Source organism: Ovis canadensis, chromosome X (genome assembly GCF_042477335.2).
Source record: "Ovis canadensis isolate MfBH-ARS-UI-01 breed Bighorn chromosome X, ARS-UI_OviCan_v2, whole genome shotgun sequence".
NCBI classification, from domain to species: Eukaryota; Metazoa; Chordata; class Mammalia; order Artiodactyla; family Bovidae; genus Ovis; species Ovis canadensis.
Genome location: NC_091727.1, coordinates 24,071,643 through 24,094,262, shown reverse-complemented (window position 1 = coordinate 24,094,262; position 22,620 = coordinate 24,071,643). Strand labels below are relative to the sequence as shown.

Below are 22,620 nucleotides of genomic sequence, written 5' to 3'. Positions count from 1 at the left end.
TTTCTTATCTTTCATTGTTGGTGTATAAAGGTGCAAGAGATTTCTGTGTATTAATTTTACATCCTGCAACTTTACCAAATTCATTGATTAGCTCTCATAGTTTCCTGGTAGTATCTTTAGGGTTTTCTATGTATAGTATCATGTCATTTGCAGACAATTTTACTTTTCCAATTTGTGTTCTTGTTATTTCATTTTCTTCTCTAGTTGCTGTGGCTAGGACTTCCAAAACTATGTTGAATAAGAGTGGCGAGAGTGGACATCCTTGTCTTGTTCCTGATCTTAGGGGAAATGCTTTCAGTTTTTCACTATTGAGAATGATGTTTGCTGTGGGTTTGTTGTATATGACTTTTATTATGTTGAGGTATGTTCCCTGTATGCCCACTTAACATAGTGTTTTTTTTTAAATCAGAAATGAGTGTTGAATTTTGTCTAAAGTGTTTTCTGCATCTATTGAGATGATCATATGGTTTTTATTCTTTAATTTGTTAATATAGTGTACCATATTAATTTTGTATATATTGAAGAATCTTTGCATTCCTGGGATAAATCTCACTTTATCATGGGGTATAATCCTATAATGTGTTGTTGGATTCTGTTTGCTAGTATTCTTTTGTTGAGGAGTTTTGCATTTATGCTCATCAGTGATATTGGTCTGTAATTCTCTTTTTATTTTATTTTTTTGTGAAATCTGTCTGGTTTTGTTATTAGGATGATGGTGGCCTCATAGAACACAGTTGGTAGTGTTGCTCCCACTGCAAATTTTTGGAAGAATTTGAGAAGGATAGGTATTAGCTCTACTCTAAATGTTTGACAGAATTCACCTGTGAAGCCCTCTGGTCCTGGACTTTTGTTTGTTGGAAGATTTCTTAGTTACGGTTTCAATTTCATTACTTGTGATTGGTCTATATATATTTTCTAATTCTTCCTGGTTCAGTCTTAGAAAGTTGTATCAGACATGCTCAAATGTGGGGGGAAATATACATTTTAGAATCAATGCAGTACAGTGTTATTTTTAGTATTAAGAGTTTTCCAGCTATTTGAAATCCACCACTGTGGGATTTGGAAGGTAGCCATGTGGGGGTTATGACATATGGATGGTCAGTGTTTTAAGGGTGGCTGTATCCCTAGGGTATAATAAAAATTCTCATCCCTGATTGCTGGAAGGACTGTAATTACTAGCCTGATCTAGATGTGGGTATTGCCACGTTGGTTTAAAAAATGGAATTCTTGTGAGGATACTCTAAAGTTGGAAAATACACTTTTTAAAAGACATTTAAGATAATTTTTAGACTATACTATTGTTTTGCTTTTAACTAACTTCAAAATACTTATCCTCAGTAATAGAGAAATGAGTAAAGGACAGATTATTCTCAGAAGAAAATATAAATGACTAATAAACATTTGAAAAGCATTCACTCTTTTTTGTAATCAAAATAATTCAAATTGAAACAGCATGATGCCATTTTTGATCTATAAAATTGACAAAGATAATACTTGATGCCAGTGAGGTGGCAGCAAGATAGGTGCCTTTATACGCTGTAATGTATGAATGATGTGGCTTTTGTAGAAGGTAATTGGCCAATATATATTTAAATGTTCTTCAAATACTCATCTTTAAAATGTTCATGCCCCTGATCTAAGTAACTCATCTCCTAGGCATTATCCTAAGGAAATAATCAGAAGTTCAAAGTTATGTTTAGAATGTTATTTGTATTAGTAAAATATAAGCAACTTAATATTCTACAACAGAGAATTGATATTTAATGGAATGTTTTATAGATATTAAAATTAGTGAGAGTTGTATGAGAAACATCCATACCTTCTACTCATTTTGCTCTGAAACTAAAACCACTTTAAAAAATAAAGTCTATTTCTCACATACTTAAAAAATGAACTTATGGTTGCTGGAGAGGAAAAAACAGGGAATTTGGGATGGTCATGTACACACTGCTGTAATTAAAATGAGTAACCAACAAAGACCTACAGTACAGCACAGGGAACTCGGCTCAATGTTATGAGGCAGCCTGGATGGGACGGTAGTTTGGGGGAGAATGGATACATGTATAAATATGGCTGAGTCTCTATGCTGTCCACCTGAAACTATCACAACATTGTTAATTGGCTATATTCCAATTCAATATAAAAAGTTTATAAGAAAAAGAATAAACACACACACAAAATAGTCTGTTAATAAAATCAGTTTGGTTCAGTTCACTTGCTCAGTCATGTCTGCCTCTTTGCGACCCCATGGAAATGCAGCACGCCAGGCTTCCCTGTCCATCACCAACTCCCGGAGCTTGCTCAGACTCATGTCCATTGAGTCGATGATGCCATCCAACCATCTCATCCTCTGTCGTCCCCTTTTGCTCCTGCTTTCAAACTTTCCCAGCATCAGGGTCTTTCCTAATGAGTCAGTTCTTCGCATCAGGTGGCCAAAGTATTGGAGTTTCAGCTTCAGCATCACTCCTTCCAATGAATATTAGTGCCTGATTTCCTTTAGGATTTACTGGTTGAATCTTGCAGTCCAAGGGACTCTTAAGAGTCTTCTCCAACACCACAGTTCAAAAGCATCAATTCTTCGGTGCTCAGCTTTCTTCATGGTCCAACTCTCACATTCATACGTGACTACTGGAAAAACCATAGCTTTGACTAGATGGACCTTTGTCAGCAAAATAATGGCTCTGCTTTTTAATATGCTGTCTAGGTTTTTCATAACTTTTCTTCTAAGGAGCAAGGGTCTTTTAGTTTCATGGCTGCACTCACCATCTGCAGTGATTTTGGAGCCCCCCAAAATAAAGTCTCTCACCGTTTCCATTATTTCCCCATCTATTTGCCATGAAGTGATGGGACCAGATGCCATGATCTTTGTTTTTTGAATATTGAGTTTTAAGCCAGCTTTTTTACTCTCCTCTTCCACTTTCTTCAAGAGGCTCTTTAGTTCTTCTTTGCTTTATGCCATAAGGGTGGTATCATCTGCATATCTGAGGTTATTGATATTTCTCCAGGCAATCTTGATTCCAGCTTGTGCTTCAACCAGCCCAGCGTTTCTCATGATGTACTCTGCATTATAAGTTAAATAAGCAGGGTGGCAATATACAGCCTTGACGTACTCCTTTTATAATTAGTCTATTGTTCCATGTCCAGTTCTAACTGTTGCTTCTTGACCTGCATACAGATTTCTCAGGAGGCAGGTAAGGTGGTCTGGTATTCCCATCTCTTTAAGAATTTTCCACAGTTTGTTGTGATCCACACGGTCAAAGGCTTTGGCATAGTCAATAAAACAGAAGTAGATCTTTTTCTGGAATTTTCTTGCTTTTTCCATGATCCAACGAATGTTGCCAATTTGATCTCTGGTTCCGCTGCCTTTTCTTGAACATTTACAAGTTCTCGATTCAGGTACTGTTGAAGCCTAGCTTTACTTTGCTGGCGTGTGAGATGAGTGCAACTGTGTGGTAGTTTGAGCATTCTTTGGCATTGCCTTTCTTTGGAAGTGGAATGAAAACTGACCTTTTCCAGTACTGCGGCCACTGCTGTTTTCCAAATTTGCTGGCATATTGAGTGCAGCACTTTCACAGAATCATCTTTTAGGATTTGAAACAGCTCAACTGGAATTCCATCCCCTCTACTAGATTTGTTTGTAGTGATGCTTCCTAAGGCCTGCTTGACTTCACATTCCAGGATGTCTGGTTCTAGGTGAGTGATCACACCATTGTGACTATCTGGGTTGTGAAGATCTTTTTTTGTATAGTTCTTCTGTGTATTCTTGCCACCTCTTCTTAATATCTTCTGCTTCTGTTAGGTCCATAGCATCTCTGTCCTTTATTGTGGGCATCTTTGCATGAAATGTTCCCTTGGTATCTCTAATATTCTTGAAGAGATCTCTAGTCTTTCCCATTCTATTGTTTTCCTCTATTTCTTTGCACTGATCACTGAGAAAGGATTTCTTATTTCTCCTTGCTCTTTTTTGGAATTCTGCATTCAAATGGGTATCTCTTTCCTTTTTTCCTTTGCTTTGCACTTCTCTTCTTTTCTCAGCCATTTGTAAGGCCTCCTCAGACAACCATTTTGCGTTTTCCATTTCTTTTTCTTGGGGATGGTCTTGATCCCTGTCTCCTGTACAGTGTCATGAACCTCTGTCCATAGTTCTTCAGGCACTCTATCTATCAGATTTAGTCTCTTAAATTTATTTCTCGCTTTCACTGTATAATCATAAGGGATTTGATTTAGATCATACCTGAATGGTCTAGTGGTTTTCCCTACTTTCTTCAATTTAAGTCTGAATTTGGCAATAAGGAGTTCATGATCTGAGCCACAGTCAGCTCCTGGTCTTGTTTTTGTTGACTGTATAGAGCTTCTCTATCTTTGGCTGCAAAGAATATAATCAGTCTGATTTCTGTGTTGACCATCTGGTGATGTCCATGGGTAGAGTCTTCTCTTGTGTTGTTGGAAGAGGGTATTTGCTATGACCAGTGGGTTCTCTTGGCAAAACTCTATTAACCTTTGCCCTGCTTCATTTTGTACTCCAAGGCCAAATTTGCCTGTTACTCCAGGTGTTTCTTGACTTCCTACTTTTGCATTCCAGTCCCCTATAATGAAAAGGACACCTTTTTTGGGTGTTAGTTCTAGAAGGTCTTGTAGGTCTTCATAGAACCATTCAACTATAGCTTCTTCAGAATTATTGGTCAGGGCATAAAGTTGGATTACTCTGATATTGAATGGTTTGCCTTGGAAATGAACAGAGATCATCCTGTCGTTTTTGAGATTGCATCCAAGTACTGCATAATGGACTCTTTTGTTGACTATGATGGCTACTCCATTTCTTCTAAGGGATTCTTGCCCACAGTAGTAGATATAATGGTCATCTGAGTTAAATTCACCCATTCCAGTCCATTCTAGTTCGCTGATTCCTAAAATGTCGACGTTCACTCTTGCCATCTCCATTTGACCACTTCCAATTTGCCTTGATTCATGGACCAAACATTCCAGGTTCCTATGCAATATTGCTCTTGACAGCATTGGACTTTAGTTCTGTCACCAGTCATATCTACAACTGGGTGGTGTTTTTGCTTTGGCTCCATCTCTTCATTCTTTCTGGAGTTTAGTCAGTTCAGTTCACTCAGTCATGTCTGACTCTTTGTGACCCCATGAATTGCAGTACACCAGACCTCCCTGTCCATCACCAACTTCTGGAGTTCACTCAGACTCACGTCCATCGAGTCAGTGATGCCATCCAGCCATCTCATCCTCTGTCGTCCCCTTCTCCTCCTGCCCCCAATCCCTCCCAGCATCAGAGTCTTTTCCAATGAGTCAACTCTTCACATGAGGTGGCCAAAGTACTGGAGTTTCAGCTTTAGCATCATTCCTTCCAAAGAAATCCCAGGGCTGATCTCCTTCAGAATGGACTGGTTGGATCTCCTTGCAGTCCAAGGGACTCTCAAGAGTCTTCTCCAACATCACAGTTCAAAAGCATCATTTCTTCGGTGCTCAGCTTTCTTCACAGTCCAACTCTCACATCCATACATGACCACTGGAAAAACCATAGCCTTGACTAGATGGACCTTTGTTGGCAAAGTAATGTCTCTGCTTTTGAATATACTATCTAGGATGGTCATAACTTTTCTTCCAAGGAGTAAGGGTCTTTTAATTTCATGGCTGCAATCACCATCAGTGATTTTGGAGACCAAAAAAATAAAGTCTGACACTGTTTCCACTGTTTCCCCATCTATTTCCCGTGAAGTGATGGCACCAGAGGCCATGATCTTCGTTTTCTGAATGTTGAGCTTTAAGCCAACTTTTTCACTCTCCTCTTTGACTTTCATCAAGAGGCTTTTTAGTTCCTCTTCACTTTCTGCCATAAGGGTGGTGTCATCTGCATATCTGAGGTTATTGATATTTCTCCTGGCAATCTTGATTCCAGCTTGTGTTTCTTCCAGTCCAGCATTTCTCATGATGTACTCTGCATACATCATTTTTGGAGTTATTTCTCCACTAATCTCCAGTAGCATGTTGGGCACCTACCGACCTGAGGAGTTCATCTTTCATTGTCCTATCTTTTTGCCTTTTCATACTGTTCATGGTGTTCTCAAGGCAGGAATATTGAAGTGGTTTGCCATTCCCTTCTCCATTGGACTGTGTTTTGTCAGAACGGCCCTACATGGCATGGCTCATAATTTCAGAGTTAGACAAGGCTCTGGTCCGTGTGATCAGATTGGTTAGTTATCTGTGATTGTGGTTTTCAGTTGTCTGCCCTCTGATGGAGAAGGCTAAGAGGCTTATGGAAGCTTCCTGATGGGAGAGATTGACTGAGGGGGAAACTGGGTCTTGTTCTGATGGGCGGGGCCATGCTCAGTAAATCTTTAGTTCAATTTTCTGTTCATGGGTGGAGCTGTGTTCTCTCCCTGTTATTTACCTGGGGCCAAACTATGGTGGAGGTAATGAAGATAATGGCCTTACATCAGTTTAATCTTTATCAATAATCATTCTTTCTCTAGTTTTTTTTTAATCAGTAGTCATTCTCCAGTGACTTTAAAATTCCCCATTCAGCACCTATTTATTGAGGACATTTTATATGTCAGGTACTGCCTTAGAAGAGCTTCCCTGGAGGCTTAGTGGTAGAGAATCTGCCTGCCAGTGTAGGAGATACTGGTTTGATCCCTGGATTGGGAAGATCCCCTGGACAAGGAAATGGCAACCCGCTCTGGTATTCTTGGCCGGGAAATCCCATGGACAGAGCAGCCTGGTGGGGTACAGTCCAAAGGGTCACAAAAGAGTTAGACATGACTAAGCAACTGCCTTAGAAAGCATGGATTTAGTAGTGAGTAGAACAGACTTAGTCCCTGTTTTTTGGAGTTTCCATCGTAGTTGGGGGAGACAGGCCATAAATATACATTTGTCTCCTCAAGTGCCCATGGGGACCTCTCTTCAATCTGTACTCACCCTAGCTGAATGAATGAATCTAGCCTAGTGGTTTTAAGTATCATTTAAATTCTGATGGCTTCTTAACGTATATCGCTAGCTTAGTCCTCTATCCCAAACTCCAGACTTGTACAACCAACTGCCCACCTGACATCTCCACTTGGACATCTAATAGGCATGTCAAACCAAATGTGTGAGAACAAAATTCTTTTTTTTAATTAAATTTTATTTTTTCTTCCAGTTTTATTGAGATAAAATTGACATATAGCACCGTATAAGTTTAAGGTATACAACATAATGATTTGACTTACATACAACATGAAATGATTATCACAGTAGGTTTAGTTAACATCAGTCATCTCCTATAGATAAAAAATTAAAGAAATAGAAAAAAATTTTTTTCCTTGTGATGAGAACACTTAGGATTTATTCCCTTAACAATTTTTATATGTAACATATAGCAGTGTTAATGATATTTATCATGTTGTTCATTACATCCATAGTATTTATTTATCTTATAACTGGAAGTGTATACCTTTTGACCACCTTCATCAGTTACCCCCTTCTCCAATCCCCTACCTCTGGTAACACCTATCTGATCTCTTCTTTGAGTCTGTTTCTTTATTTTTGAAGTATAATTGACCTATGACACAATCTTCCTATTACACAACGTAGTGATTCAGTATCACTATACACTTCAAAATGATAACCACGGTAAGTCTAATTATGATATATCACCCTACCAAGATATTGGCTAGTTATTAACTATATTTCCCACACTGTACCCTTCATATCTGTGGCTCATTTATTTTGCACCTGAAAGTTTGCATCTCTTCATATCCCTCACCTATTTCTTTACTGCCCTCACACCTCTCCCCTCTGGCAACCACCTGTTTGTTCTCTGTATCTATACTCTGTTTCTGTTCTGTTACATTTGTGCGTTTGTTTTTTTAGATTCCACATATAAGTGAAATCATACAGTAGTTGTCTTTCTGTCTGATTTATTTCACTTAGCATAATACCCTCTAGATCCATCCATGTCTTCACAGTGGCAACATTTCATTCTTTTTTAATGACTAATATCCCATTGTGTGTGTATGTATGTTTGTATATAATACATATATATAAACACATATATTCATACATACCGCATCTTTATCCATTCGTCTGTTTTTTGTACTTATTTATTTTGGGGCCATGCAGCATGCAGGCTCTTAGCTCCCCAGCCAGGGACCGTACTTGTACCGCCTGCATGAAGTGCCAAGCCCTAACCGCGGACTGCCAGGGAATTCTCTATCCAATCATCTATTGGTGGACCCTTAGGTTGCTTCTGTGTCTTGGCTATTGTAAATAAAGCTGTAATGAACAAAGAGGTCCATGTATCTTTTCCAACTGGCATTTTCATTTTCTTTGGATAGATACCCAGAAGTGGAACTGCTAGGCCATATGGTAATTCAGTTCTTAATTTTTTGAGGAACTACCAAACTGTTCTCCATAGTTTACATTCCAATTTACATTCCCACCAACAGTTCAGAAGCTTTTTAGTTTGAAGTCCCTTTGTTTATTTGTTTGGCTGTGCTGTGTGGCATGCACAATCTCAGTTCCTCAATCAGGAATTGAACCTGTGTCCCCTGCATTGGGAGCACAGAGTCTTAACCACTGGACCACCAGGGAAGTCCCCCATTTATTTATTCTTGCCTCTGTTTCCCTTTCCTGAGAAGACACACCTCCCCCCACCCCCACAAACTGCTACTAAGATCAACATGAAAGAGCTTGCTGCCTGAGTTTTATACTAGAAGTTTTATGGTTTCAGATCCTATATTTAAGTCTTTAATCCATTTCAAATTTATTTTTCTGTATGACGTGAGAGAGCAGTCTGGTTTGATTCTTTTGCATGTTGTTGTCCCGTTTCCCTGGTATCACTTATTGAAGAGGCTGTCTTTCCCCCATTGTATATTCTTGACTCATTTCTTGTAGATTAAACAAATCTAGGGAATCCCCTGGTGGTCCAGTGGTTAGGACTCCATGCTTCCACCGCAGGGGATGAGGGTTTGATCCTTGGTCAGGGAACTAGGATCCCACATGCCTTGCAGCCAAAAATAACCCACCAAAAACCAAAAGCCCAAATCTACATTAAAGTGTGTGTTTGAGAAGGGAATTCTTGATCTCGCCATCCTGTACCTCCCACTGTCAAATCCCCACTTCCAGTGTCCTCCCCATCCTAGGGAATGGCAGTGCCCATCTTTCCAGTTCTTCAGGCCAGTAACTGTGGCGTTATCCTGAATCCTCTCATTCTTTCACACACTGCATCCAATCAATTCCATATTTTATTTATTCAGAATCTATACAGAATCTCACCCTTCCACTGCCATCCCTCACTTTGGCCCCAGCCTTCATCTGCTCCTGCCTGGTCATGATACCAGATGTGTTAGGGGTTTCCTTGCTTCCACTTTTGACTTCTTGCTGTTTGTGCTCAATATAGCAGCCAGGTAGTCCTGTGAAAACTAAGTCGCTATTTAAAACTTGGTACTGATTCCCGTCTCCTCAGAGTGAAAGCCAGTCTCTATAGCATCCTAAAAACCCCACAGTACTGGTTGCCTTCCATCCCCTTCCTTATGCCTCACCTCTCTGGCTGTATTTTCTACTGTTTTTCTTTTTTATTCATTTCCTCCAGGCACACTGGCCTTCTTGTTATTGCTGGCAGAAGCCAGCCATGCTCTTGCCTCAGGGCCTTTGCACTTGCTATTTGCTCTGCCTGGAGTGTTCTTTTACCGCATGCCTCAATTGATCTTTTATATATTTACACATGTATCAACTTTCTTAAAGTTATAGCCCCTAGTTCCCTTTTCCCCTTCATTGTCTTTTTTTTTTTCTGTAGAACTTATCTCCTTTTAACATACTACACATTTTATGATCATTTTTGTTGTTTATTGTCTGTAAGCATCACAAGGGCAGGATTTTTTTGTCTGTTTTGTTCCCCCTGTGTATCCTCAGAACTTAAAACAGTGCCTGGCATACAGCAAGCATTCAAAGTAGTGTTTGTTGGAAAAATAAATGATGGGTGGGTACTGTGAAGACAATATAAATGGTTTTTAAAAGCACAGATGGATTTTTAAAATTTTAAATTTTATTGGAGTATAGTTGATCTACAATGTTGTGTTAGTTTCAGGTATACAGCAAAGCGATTCGGTTATACATATGTTCATTCTTTTTTTTTTAGATTCCTTTCTCATATTGGTTATCACAAAATATTGAGTAGGGTTCCCTGTGCTATACAGTAGGTCCTTGTTGGTTATCAAATGGGTTTTAAATGTTCCACATACCTGGGAATGTTATGTAACAGTGAGTTTATAGATAATAGTTGTTATTTTTTGAAGTACTCATTTCCTGTTAGATAGCTTCCGCCCTACATATTCAGGACTGTGATCCTTGATTAAGTTTCCTGCATCTCTGAATTCACGGGGGAGGAAATATTTCTTTAAATTTATTTTTAAATTACATGCATTACATCAGTGTGTTCTCATGGTAAAAATAAAACAAAATAACAGATATATATATGGAGTAAACAATGAAAACACTTTTTCGTCTATTCTCCTAATGGTAATTTCTTCCCCAGAGATAACTCCAGTTAACAATTCATTGTGAATTTTTCTAGGCCAGTGTTGTACAATAGAACTTTCTGTGATGACTGGAATGTTCTACATCTATGATAATGCAGTAGCCACTAGCCACACGTGGTTATTGAGCAATTGAAATATGGCTAGTGGAACTGAGAAACTGAGTTATTTTATATAAATTTAATTAATCATAACATTGCTAGCATGTGAAATGAGTGCACTTGTGTGGTACTTTGAACATTATTTGGCATTGCTCTTCTTTGAGATTGGAATGAAAACTGACTGTTTCCAGTCCTGTGGCCACCGATGAGTTTTCCAAATTTGCTGGCATATTGAGTGCAGCACTTTAACAGCATCATCTTTTAGGATTTGAAATAACTCAGCTGAAATTCCATTACCTCCTCTATCTTTGTTCCTAGTGATGCTTCCTAAGGCCCACTTGACTTCACACTCTAGGATATCTGGCTCCAGGTGAGTGATTACACCATCATGTTTATCCAGGTTGCTAAGATCTTTTTTGTACAGTTCTTCTGTGTATTCTTCCACCTCTTCTTAGTATCGTCTGCTTCTGTTAGGTCCATACCATTTCTGTCCTTTATTGTGCCCATCTTTGCATGAAATGTTCCCTTGTATCTCTAATTTTCTTGAGGAGATCTCTAGTCTTTCCCATTCTATTGTTTTCCTCTATTTCTTTGCAATGATCACTTAACAAGGCTTTCTTATTTCTTCTTGATATTCTTTGGAACTCTGCATTCAAATGGGTATATCTTTTCTTTTCTCCTTTGCTTTTTGTTTCTCTTCTTTTCTCAGCTATTTGTAAGGCCTCCTCAGACAACCATTTTGCCTTTTTGCATTTCTTTTTCTTGGGGATGGTCTTGATCACAGTCTCCTGTACAATGTTATAAACCTCCGTCCATAGTTCTTCAGGCACTCTATCTATCAGATCTAATCTCTTGAATCTGTTTGTCACTTCCACTGTATAATCATAAGGGATTTGATTTAGATCATACCTGAATGGTCTAGTGGTTTCCCCTACTTTCTTCAATTTAAGTCTGAATTTTGCAGTAAGGAGTTTATGATCTGAGCCACAGTCAGTTCCCAGTCTTGTTTATGCTCACTGTATAGAGCTTCTCCATCTTTGGCTGCAGATAATATAATCAATCTGATGTCAGTATTGAGCATCCAGTGATGTCCATGTGTAGAGCTGTCTCTTGTGTCTTTGGAAGAAGGTGTTTGCTATGACCTATGCATTCTCTTGACAAGACTATGTTAACCTTTGTCCTGCTTCATTTTGTGCTCCAAGGCCAAATTTGCTTGTTATTCCAGGTGTTTCTTGACTTCCTACTTTTTCATTCCAGTCCCCTATGATGAAAAAGACATCTTATTTTTATGTTAGTTCTAGAAGGTCTTGTAGGTCTTCATAGAACTGTTCAACTTCCGCTTCTTCAGCATTACCAATTAGGGCATAGACTTGGATTACTGTGGTATTGAATGGTTTGCCTCGGAAACAAACAGATCATTTTGTCATTTTTGAGACTGCACCCAAGTACTGCATTTTACACTCTCTTGTTGACTATGAGGGCTACTCCATTTCTTCTATGGGATTCTTTCCCACAGTAGTAGATATAATGGCCGTCTGAATTAAATTCGCCCATTTCTGTCCATTTTGTGCATGCTAAGTCACTTCAGTCATGTCCGACTCTGTGCGACCCCTTGGACCATAGCCCACCAGGCTCCTCTGTCCATGGGATTCTCCAGGCAAGAATACTGTAGTGTGTTGTCATTCCCTCCTCCAGGGGATCTTCCCAACCCAGGTATCCAACCCGCATCTTTTATGTCTCCTGCATTGGCAGGCAGGTTCTTTACCACTAGTGCTACCTGGGAAGCCCCCTATCCATTTTAGTTCACTGGTTCCTAAAATGTCGATGTTCACTCTTGCTGTCTTCTGTTTGACCACATGCACTTTACTTAGATTTATGGACCAAACATTCCAGGTTCCTATGCAATATTGCTCTTGAGAGCATCAGATTTTACTTTCACCACCAGCCACATCCACAACTGGGCATTGTTTCCAAGAACTTCCAGATTTGCAAGCTGGATTTGGAAAAGGCAGTGGAACCAGAGATCAAATTGCCAGCATCCGTTGGATCATAGAAAAAGCTAGAGAAAAACATCTGCTTCATTGCAGAAGGCTGGGTGCCTAAGAATTGATGCTTTTGAACTGTAGTGTTGGAGAAGACTCCTGAGAATCCCTTGGACTACAAGGAGATCAAACTAGTCAATTCTAAAGGAAATCAATCCTGAGTATTCATTGGAGGGACTGATGCTGAAGCTGAAGCTCCAATACTTTGGCCACCTGATGTGAAGAGCTGACTCATTTGAAAAGACCCTGATGTTGGGAAAGACTGAAGGCAGGAGGAGAAGGGGGTGACAGAGGATGAGATGGTTGGATGGCATCACCAACTCAATGGACATAAGTTTGAGCAAGCTCTGGGAGGTGGTTTAGGACAGGGAAGCCTGGCGTGGTGCAGTCTATGGGGTCACAAAGAGTCGGACATGACTGAGTGACTGAATGACGATGACAAATCATAACTTGAATTTAAATTGTCACATAGGGCCAATGGCTATGTGGTATTGGACAGCACAGTTCTCACCTATTTCTATACAATTCCCTAGTTCTCTCTAACCATAAATGATATCATACTATATAACATGTGTATATATTGTTTTGTGACTTGCCTTTTGCATTCATAAAAATGTCTTAGAAATTGTTCCCTGCCTGTGCAGGTGTATCTATCTTGCTGTTTTTAATGGTGCTTATTAGTTTAGAATATGTGTGAGCCGTACTTAGTCAAGTGAAAAATGGGTATTTCTTGGTACTGAGCTGTGTACTGGGCCTCCTCTTCCTGTGTGCCACTGCTCTTTGTTGAGTCTTTGCACCAGCTGCCTGATCTGAGATTCTTTGTCATCGATAACACCGTCCAAGAGTCCAGTGATTCACATGTGTTAGGCCTCTAGTCACCTCTGAGATCTACTTTGTCTTTACTCTCTGTTTTCAGAAGATTAAAATACTCTGATCCCAAATAAAATCAGGCATTAAAAAAATACATTCAGTGACAAGTAGATACAAACCTGACAGCATGGGACTGAAGGATGAACTTTGGGCCATCTTTTTGTGTTTCTGATTTTACGATTCTAAAGTCAGTCAGTCCTAAAGCCAAAGACCTCCATAGGGGAAGGAGAGTCTTTCTTTCTCTTCTCTCTTACATATCCTGACTAAAATGTTCTGTTGTTGTACAAGTCTTTCCAACTGGAAGACATTCTTTAGACAATTATGACTTTATTAACTATGGGTAATTCACTTTTCAATTGATTTCTGTGGTTTTTAACATGCCTCATCAACATTTATTGGCTAAATTTATTGAGCCTGGCATCATACTGTTATATATACCATATCAGTCAAGGCCTTGGCGAGACATAGACAGCTTACTCTAAAGGGGGAATTTAGAGACAGCTTAACAAAGGGACTCGGAGAAGGCAATGGCACCCCACTCCAGTACTCTTGCCTGGGAAATCCCATGGACGGAGGAGCCTGGTGGGCTGCAGTCCGTGGGGTCGCAAAGAGTCGGGCACGACTGAGCAACTTCACTTTCACTTTTCACTTTCATGCATTGAAGAAGGAAATGGCAGCCCACTCCAGTGTTCTTGCCTGGAGAATCCCAGGGACGGGGGAGCCTGGTAGGCTGCCATCTATGGGGCCACACAGAGTAGGACACAACTGACGTGACTTACCAGCAGCAGCAGTAACAAAGGGACTCTTTTTAAAGGCATGCACAGAGTTTAAGGAAACCTCAAAGTATAGTATGGGTATAGTACCTGAAGCCTAGAAACACTGGGAGGCCTAGACACATTGCCAGCCCTAGGCAGGAAAGGGCTACAGGGAGAATGCGGTTACCAGAAGCTCATGGAGCTATGGCTCTCAGGCAGAGGGCGGGACTAGCATACTAGTTCCTCTCAGGGAGGATGCCAGCAGGATGAGTACCCTCTTGTTCTACCCTCCAGCATTTTGCATGCTTCCCATGGACCCAACCCAACTGGAAGCAGGAAGGCAAGAGAACCCAGTGGTGGAGTCCATACAGAAAGCCATATGCTGAGGAGTAAAGAATGTGGGAGAGTATGTATTGTGGAGAGGCAGAAGGAAGACGTTAATCATGCATACATCATTTCATTTACTCCTCACAACAACTTCATGAGATAAATCATTTTTTTTTTCAAAACGACTGCTCCTTTTTATTATTTTTTTTCTTTTATTTTTGGCTGTGCTGGGTCTTTGTTGTGGCATGCGGGCTTTCTCTAGTTGCAGTGTGTGAGCTTAGTTGCCCCACAGCACATGGGGTCTTAGTTCCCCACCAGGGATCAAATCCATGTCCCCTTCATTGGAAGGTGGATTCTAACCACTGGGGAATTCCTGGGGAATTCCCAGGGAAGTCCTGAGATAGATCATTTTATTATCATTCTTTTATGGATGTTCTGGATGAGGATACTGAAGGTTAGAGAGGTTAAGGACCAGCAATTTTCTAAAACTCAAATTTAGAAAATCAAATGGCCACTGATTTATGGAACTAGGATTTGAACTCAGGCCTGACTGAATAGCCCCACTGTAGTTAAAAGTAGCTTAGCTTAAACAAGTTGGCCTGTCACCCTCAGTAGTACCGTGCTAAATTTTCATTGGTTGATTAACTTGCTGTGTGATTGAGCCTGTTGTCAGTCAGAGATGCCTAGTGCATAAATAGAGGTTCTACTGACCACTTTTGCAGTCAAGTAATGTTTGTATTGTATATTTTATATAGTGCCTAGAGCTGGTGATGGACGGGGAGGCCTGGCGTGCTGTGATTCATGGGGTTGCAAAGAGTCGGACATGACTGAGCGACTGAACTGAACTGAACTGAATAGCTTTTAAGTAAATAGTTGATAATGTCCAGTTGAACATATTCTGCAAATGAAATGCCCAGTATCTAGTCTTCCCCTTAAGAAGACTGATGGGAACATGCTTTCATGTGGCACTGCCATGTAGTTTGCGTAACCAGAGCTTTGTATAGGCAATATGTCTGCATGCAATGACTGGGTGTTCTGAAATCTTAAATTAGGTACAAGTTTTATTGCAGTCTAGCTCCAACTCTGTGGTCTGGCAAGGCCTTTGCATATGAGAGGTTCAGGGCGCTGGGCCAGGACTTCTTAACCCTTTAAAAATCCTCACTCTCCTCTAAACATAAAAATTTCATGGGCCTCTCTAGCCCTGAATTTGGTATATGGCTTCCTAAGGGGGCATAGTCTATCCTCTGATGATCTCTATCAGTCAAGAGGCTTAATTTCGATGACTTGTATGTTGAAGAGGGTAGAATTTTCCCTCACATATAAAATTGCTAAAAATTTAATATGCCTGTTCAAACTAATACCTCTTCCTATTCTAAAAAGGTCACCCTTCACCTTTGAGGATTGCTGCCCCACAGCCAATTTTGTTTTTCCCTTTCTTATTTCCTCCCCCACTCCCTTATCTATCCAGTAAACATCTGGCATCATATGAAACACACAGAATTCACTAGTTAGTAAACACTCGACAATGTGATCTGGTGATTTGGAGTCTTAAGCTGAGGCTTGTTTATATGTAAGTAATCTGGCCTATTTCACTAAGTCTGGGTAAAAATGAAGTTCCACGCGTTTGTTTTTTCAATTGTTTGCTCCCCCCCTCACTTTTCTAATTAGCTAGAAGTCCAGTATCTTGTTTTTGAGACCCCTTTGTCCTGATTATCTTAGAATCCTAGTGTGTCCTCAGTTCAAAGGGAGCCCAAAAGGTCACTGAGTCTGAGGGATCTACCCCTGCTGTTGCTTCTTGCTGCCACTTGGTGTCACTGTTGAAGACAGGTCCTTTACAGTTCAGTGGAGGCAGTACCTGCCTCTCAGGGTACAAATTAAATGAACTAATACATGTGATAGCATATAGACGGATACATGGCACTAGGTAAGCACTTGAAGGTTTGTATGTTATGTTATTGGGCCTCAGTTTTATGTCTCATGTAGGGCCTAGACCAGAGAATCCCTGGAACCATCCTAGCTCTGGCAAACAGTGAGGAATAGATGGGGGCCTGGGTGTCCTGCAGGCTGATATAGAGCCTGGAGGCCAGGATGGACCAGTCAGGGTCCCCCTCGAGCCTCTGGCTGTCTTAATCCTGTTGTCCTGAGGTTGGTCTGCCATTTGTAGGTGGAGGGGACAACCTGATAGCATTGAATTCCTTCTCTAAATGTATTTATTTATTTCTGGATATGCTGGGTCTTTGTTGCTGTGTCTATTTTTTTCCACTAGTTGCAGCAAGCGAGGACTACTCTCTAGTTGCGATGCACGGGCTTCTCATTGCAGTGGCTTCTCTTGTTGTGGAGCATGGGCTCTAGAGCACGTGGGCTTCAGTAATTGTGGCTCCCAGGCTCTAGGGCACAGGCTTAGTAGGTGGGGCTCCCAGGCTCTAGAGCACAGGCTCAGTAGGTGGGGCGCCCAGGCTCTAGAGCACAGGCTCAGTAGTGTGGTGCATAAGCTTTGTTGCTCTATGGCATGTGGGATCTTACTGGGTCAGGGATCGAACCTGTATGTTCTGCGTTGGCAGGTGGATTCTTTACCACTGAGTCACTGGGGAAGCCTTAGAATTCCTTCTAAATCAAATGATTTGCTATGACTCAGAGGAGGAGGTTCTGCGATGTTCAGGCTGCCAAAAACTGCCTCAGATCACAGGGCTGGTTGATGATAGCTGGTCCTTAACCAAAGTCTTCCTGAAAGTAGAGCTTGAATTTCAACCTAGGAAGTATCCTAGAGAACAAGCCTGTCTGACATTCATTTATTTTCACACTCTTCCCATTCTAAGCACAGTGCCTTGTACATAACAAGAAGTACCCCATCTCCATGTCAACTACTGTTAATGGACTACTCACATGCTCACAAGTACATTTAAGAGCATCCTCTGCCTTCTATCTCTTTGCTTCATCTGTTTTCCTACTTCTAGGTCACAATGATTAAGAACAAAATGCACAGTGCACGTAAACCTGTTTTCACCTTTGAGTAACTACTGTTGCTTTACAACTCTAATTACCAGATTTCACACCCTCTAAAATATATTGACACCTTTCTTGGAAAACAGCAACACCTTATATCTTTAATAAAGTTTGTGACTAGCACATAAAAGATCTCCAATTAGTAATTTATTTTAGATCATGTAAAAAAGATTCACTGGCCACATACATTGAAGGTTAATGAATCATTAATGTAAGTTAACCCCATTTGCCAATTCATTTGTCTATTTGGGTTTTGTCCTAAAAATTCATTCATGAGTCTGTTTGCTTGTTTCAATGGGGAACTACATAATAAATATAATTATTCATAATATATAATATATACTATGATATATAACAGTGAACACTAATAGAAGCTAGAAGCACTAGAAATGGCTCCAAGTCATTGGGTACCAGATCCTTCACATACCTGATCCCCATTTTTCACAACACCCTTATAAGATAGGTACCCATTTTACAGATAAAAGTGAGTTTCAACTAAGTTGAGGAGCTTCCTTTTAAGAACACACAAAGTCAGATACATTTCTTTTTAAAAAAATATTTATTTGGCTGCACTAGGTCTTAGTTGCATCACGCAGGATCTTAGTTCTCTGACCAGGCACCCTGCACTGGAAGCATGCAGCATGGAGTCTTAACCACCAGTGAAAGTGTTAGTCACTCAGTTGTGTCAGACTCTTTGCAACCCCGTGGACTGTAGCCCACCAGGCTCCTCTGTCCATGGGATTTCCCAGGCAAGAATACTCAAGTGGGATGCCATGCCCTCCTCCAGGGGATCTTCCCCACCCAGGGATCAAACCCAGATCTACCCGCAGTGCAGGCATGTCCCCAAAGTGAGATACATTTCTTGCCCCAAAGGCAGCTCCTGCTAAAGAGGCCATGACAGGCTACCCATGACCTCCCTCACTAGTCCTCCTCCCTTCACTAACCAGCCCCTGGGCCCCAGGTGGCACCTGACTGAGTGCCAACCAACCCTTCCTGTGGCTTCATTTGAACAGATGAACTTGGTCAAGTTGATCTTCCATTAGGATTTTGAATTGGGAAGCATGGAAAGAAGCACAAAGTGGGTAGGAGGAGGGAGGAGTTGGGACTGAAAGGCTGAACCCAAAGCCGTTGAAAGAAGGTTGGGTGGGGAGACTGAGGAAGCTGCAGTGGGCCATATTCAAGCTGAAGTTTCTGAGGGAGGAGAAGGCAGAGACTTGAATGTAGTGGAAGGAAACAGAGTAATCTGAGCGGGACAGAAAGACGGACATGCAGAGAGTAGCCAGGTCAACGTAGAGCACTCTGGGGCCAGGTGCTGCCCCTTTCTCCTTTCCCCCCACAGTTTGTGTGCCAGGATAGCTGTAAAGTAAGCCTTCATCTCTTGACTTAGCTGTAGTATCTGTTCCTTTCAACCAGGAGAGTGAAATTAGAACACAGAGCCTTTAAGTGCTAGAAAGGGGATTTGAGCCCCCATTTTGTGGCTACAGAGCCTCTGCTGTCATCCCTGCCCCTGCGCCCCTTTATTTCTTCACAAATACGGCCCTGACCCATCATGGCCTACAAGGTCACCTTAATGTATCTCAAAGGGAAGCAGTAAGAGACTCAAATTTCCCGAATCCATGTCTCAAGTCTTGATTTGCTTTCAGAGCCCTGAATGGGAGGGTGGGGGTTAAGAAAGCCTCAGGCAACTGAGAGGTCTCCAGACAACTTTAGGGCAGGACTCCAGCTCCCAGGGCAAAAGGTACAACAATGGGGAGAGGGTAGGGGCAGGTCAGTGGAGCATGGGGGTCCCTCCAGAATGGGGACTGGTCTTATCTTTGCTTCTACCTCCAGTTCTCAGATGTCACCTGACGTGTATATAAGTGAATGAGTGAATGAATGGCAGTCTCACAGCCCCCTTCACATGTATGGATCATTCTTTAGTCTTCCCAAGTTAAGGAACACCTGTGTCTATCTCTAAGAAATAATTCGTGCAGCAATATGAGTAATGTTCACAGTGACTCGTCACCTTCAGCTTTAAAAATATTGAAGATGAGGTAGCGAAGACCATGGTAAGGACATAGTTCAAAGATGACAGATGGATTCTGGATTGCACTTGCCCCTTGTTTACAGAAATACGGCTCACTTTGTCTTCCTCTGTCTAGAGAGAGTGAGGTTTTCATTTTAAGAGGCTGACTCAAAAATGCAGAGCCACTTCCTGGGCAGGCTTCCAAGTGACTACATCTCTCTGACAGCGCTCCCCAGAGCCCCAGCCTGAGCTGCCTGGGGCGGGGCCTCCAGCCGTTGGTGGCTGTTGGAACGACCAGAGAGGAGCAGTTATCTGCAGCCCGCCAGAAATGCTGGGGTTTTAGGCCCTCCCCGGGCACAGATAACTGCTTGGGCCTTTGCGCTAAAGAGACGTCAGAGTTTGTGATTGGCCAGGCCGCTGTGTGTGAAATACAGATGTCTGCCACACTCCTGACCATGGCATTCCTTCCAGCCGAGTACCCCCGGGTGTGGGTAAGTCTGAATGTTTGAAGTCTCCCCTGGTTGTTTGTGAAATGCTCCAAGCTGAGCATCGTGCCTTTCCAGGGGGCATGACTTGGCATGTTCCTTAATCCTGCTAAGCCTCAGTTTCCTTTTCTGCGATGCAGAGATGATATCATCTTGTGCTGTAGAAGGACAGAATGCCTATAGGAGGAGAGCAGTGTCTAGCCGTCATAGGGTATTGCAGGGCCTGGGGGAAATAACATGTTCAGGGCACCACGTCTGGTACCTGGCAGATAGTACATGCTGGAGAGCTTATTGCTGAAACATCAGTCAGGAAGAAAAAAAAAAAAAGCCTTCATGAACAATATCCCTGTTTTTCTTTCTAACAGTACGAGATTTCTCTGAAAGACTGAGTGGATATCTTCTACTTAATCATCCACATGTAGCCAACAGAAATAAAACTTCAGGGGAAGTCAGTGCCAAAGCCAAGGCTGTCAGACTGAATTTACTCCCTTTCTCTTTTTTCCTTCTAGACCCTGACTGCACCTGCCCCATTTGCAGATGAAACGAGTTGTCTATGCCAAGCACCCCATGAGAAACTGACCATTGCTCAAGCCCGCTTAGGGACACCAGGTGAGGCTGTACTACTTATTCTCTGGCGGGCCCTGTCCTGACATCTCAAGTGGCAGAAAGGCCCATCATTATGTGAGCAGCTCTTGCTTCAAATTGGAGACACGCATCTAGAGGTGATCGCACGGGGCGGGAAGGGTAAACGCTGATGTCGATCAACTGGACCAAGCAAAGTAGCCAAGGAAAAGATGTTGCAGGACCCTGGAGTTGCAGCCCTAGCTCTCTTCTTTACTTTCTACCGCCTGGGCGTCATGAGAACAGTCTGAATCTGTTTCCTCATGTGCAAACAGGGCTTTTTATGACAACTGCTGCTGCTACTGCTGCTAAGTCACTTCAGTCGTGTCCAACTCTGTGCGACCCCATGGACCACAGCCTACCAGGCTCCTCCATCCATGGGATTTTCCAGGCAAGAGTACTGGAGTGGGGTGCCATTGGCTTCTCCATTTATAACAACTAGATTGCATTAAACATACCATTGCATTTTTAAAAAACTGTGAAGTCATAGAAAAACCTACGCTACTGTAATTATTATCATTCTTAAAAGTCTGTGTTTTAAAAGTTTCTCCAAGTATGCCCTGGCTCTGCTCTAGGAACTTACTGTTCATTCCTTTAGCCCCTACCAGAGATGGAGAGGGAAGAGTTGTAAAAAGAACTGTAAGGTGCTATCTCTGTTTCCTAAGAGCGTTCACTATAATTAAAGAGACAAGACAACTAGATAGGAAATAAAAACCCACCAGTAGCTTGCATGCATGTTCTTAGGGGTTAAATCCTGCAGCACAAATGATAGCTGACAGTTTTGAGAAGGGCAGATTCATTTGGCTTCAAGCAGTGAGGCAAGACCTAATCCCAGACCTGAGCTGATCTTTCAGAAAAAGTACGATGGGTTCTTTGTGGGCAGAAAATGGAAGGATATTGTGGGCAAATGAGATAGGAGTAGTGAAGGCGCAATGATAGGGAGGGAGTGAGTGGCGTTTCTGTCGATTGGGATGGAGTGAAAAATAAGACTAGTCCAGCAGGTGAGCCTTGAGCCATTTGAGACGGCATAATTCTATGGTTTCCAGTCGCCAGCCCCAAAAACAAACATCCCAAATGTAATAGAATCCATGGGACAAAGGACAGTTTGCTTAAGAGCAGCAGATATTTATTAAGTACTTACTGTACACTAGATTCTTTATCTTTATTGTCATTTCACTATCACAGCCCTATGTGGTTGATACTTTTAGCATTTCACAGGTGAGGAAGTGAAGGCTTTAGACCAGGGGTCCCCAACCTCCAGGATCAAGTGCCTGATGATCTGAGGTGGAGCTGATGTAATAATGACAGAAATAAAGTGCACAATAAATGTAATGTACTTGAATCATCCCCAAACCATCCCCACCCCAGTCCATGGAAAAACTGTCTCCCACAAAACCAGTTCCTGGTGCCAAAAAGGTTGGGGACCGCTAGTTTAGAGAAGCTGTGAATCTGCAGAAGATCGTTTAGCTAGTAAGTGGCAGTGTTTCTCACACTTGAGTCTGTCTTAGAATAACCCAGAGGGCTTATTAAAACACAGGTGGCTGGGCCTTACCCCCTGATTCAGTCCAACTGGGGTGAGACCAAAGAATGTGCATCTCTAAGAAGTTCCCAGGTGAGGCTGCTGCTGGGGAACCATGCTTTGAGAACCAGTGGTAAGTGCTAAAGCTGGGATTGGATCTCAAACCTGTTTGTGTTCAAGCTTGATCTGTTGGCCATGACACTCTGCTGCCCTTTAAGAAGAGCTTCGAGGGAGTGAAGTGAGGAGCAGAGCAGGCAGTTAGAGGGCTTTGTAGTGACTTCTTTGTTTAAATTTATTTATTTATTTTTGGCCACACTGGCTCTTTGTTGCTGTGTGGGCTTTCCATAGTTATGGTGAGTG

General features: G+C 41.7%; 1 protein-coding gene across 6 annotated transcripts in view; it reads left to right on the top strand.

Annotated features, from left to right (window-relative positions):
- The window catches only part of PCYT1B (phosphate cytidylyltransferase 1B, choline), a 143,608-nt gene that overhangs the window by 42,009 nt on the left and 78,979 nt on the right, over positions 1-22,620 (top strand). For 5 of the 6 annotated variants that reach the window (XM_070289874.1, XM_070289870.1, XM_070289869.1 and 2 more), the window contains exon 2: positions 20,630-20,729. In XM_070289874.1, coding sequence (XP_070145975.1) covers positions 20,630-20,729 — 100 coding nt within the window. Of the gene's footprint in view, positions 1-19,915; positions 20,127-20,629; positions 20,730-22,620 lie in introns of those variants that run through there. The other variant, XM_070289871.1, reaches the window with a different exon arrangement.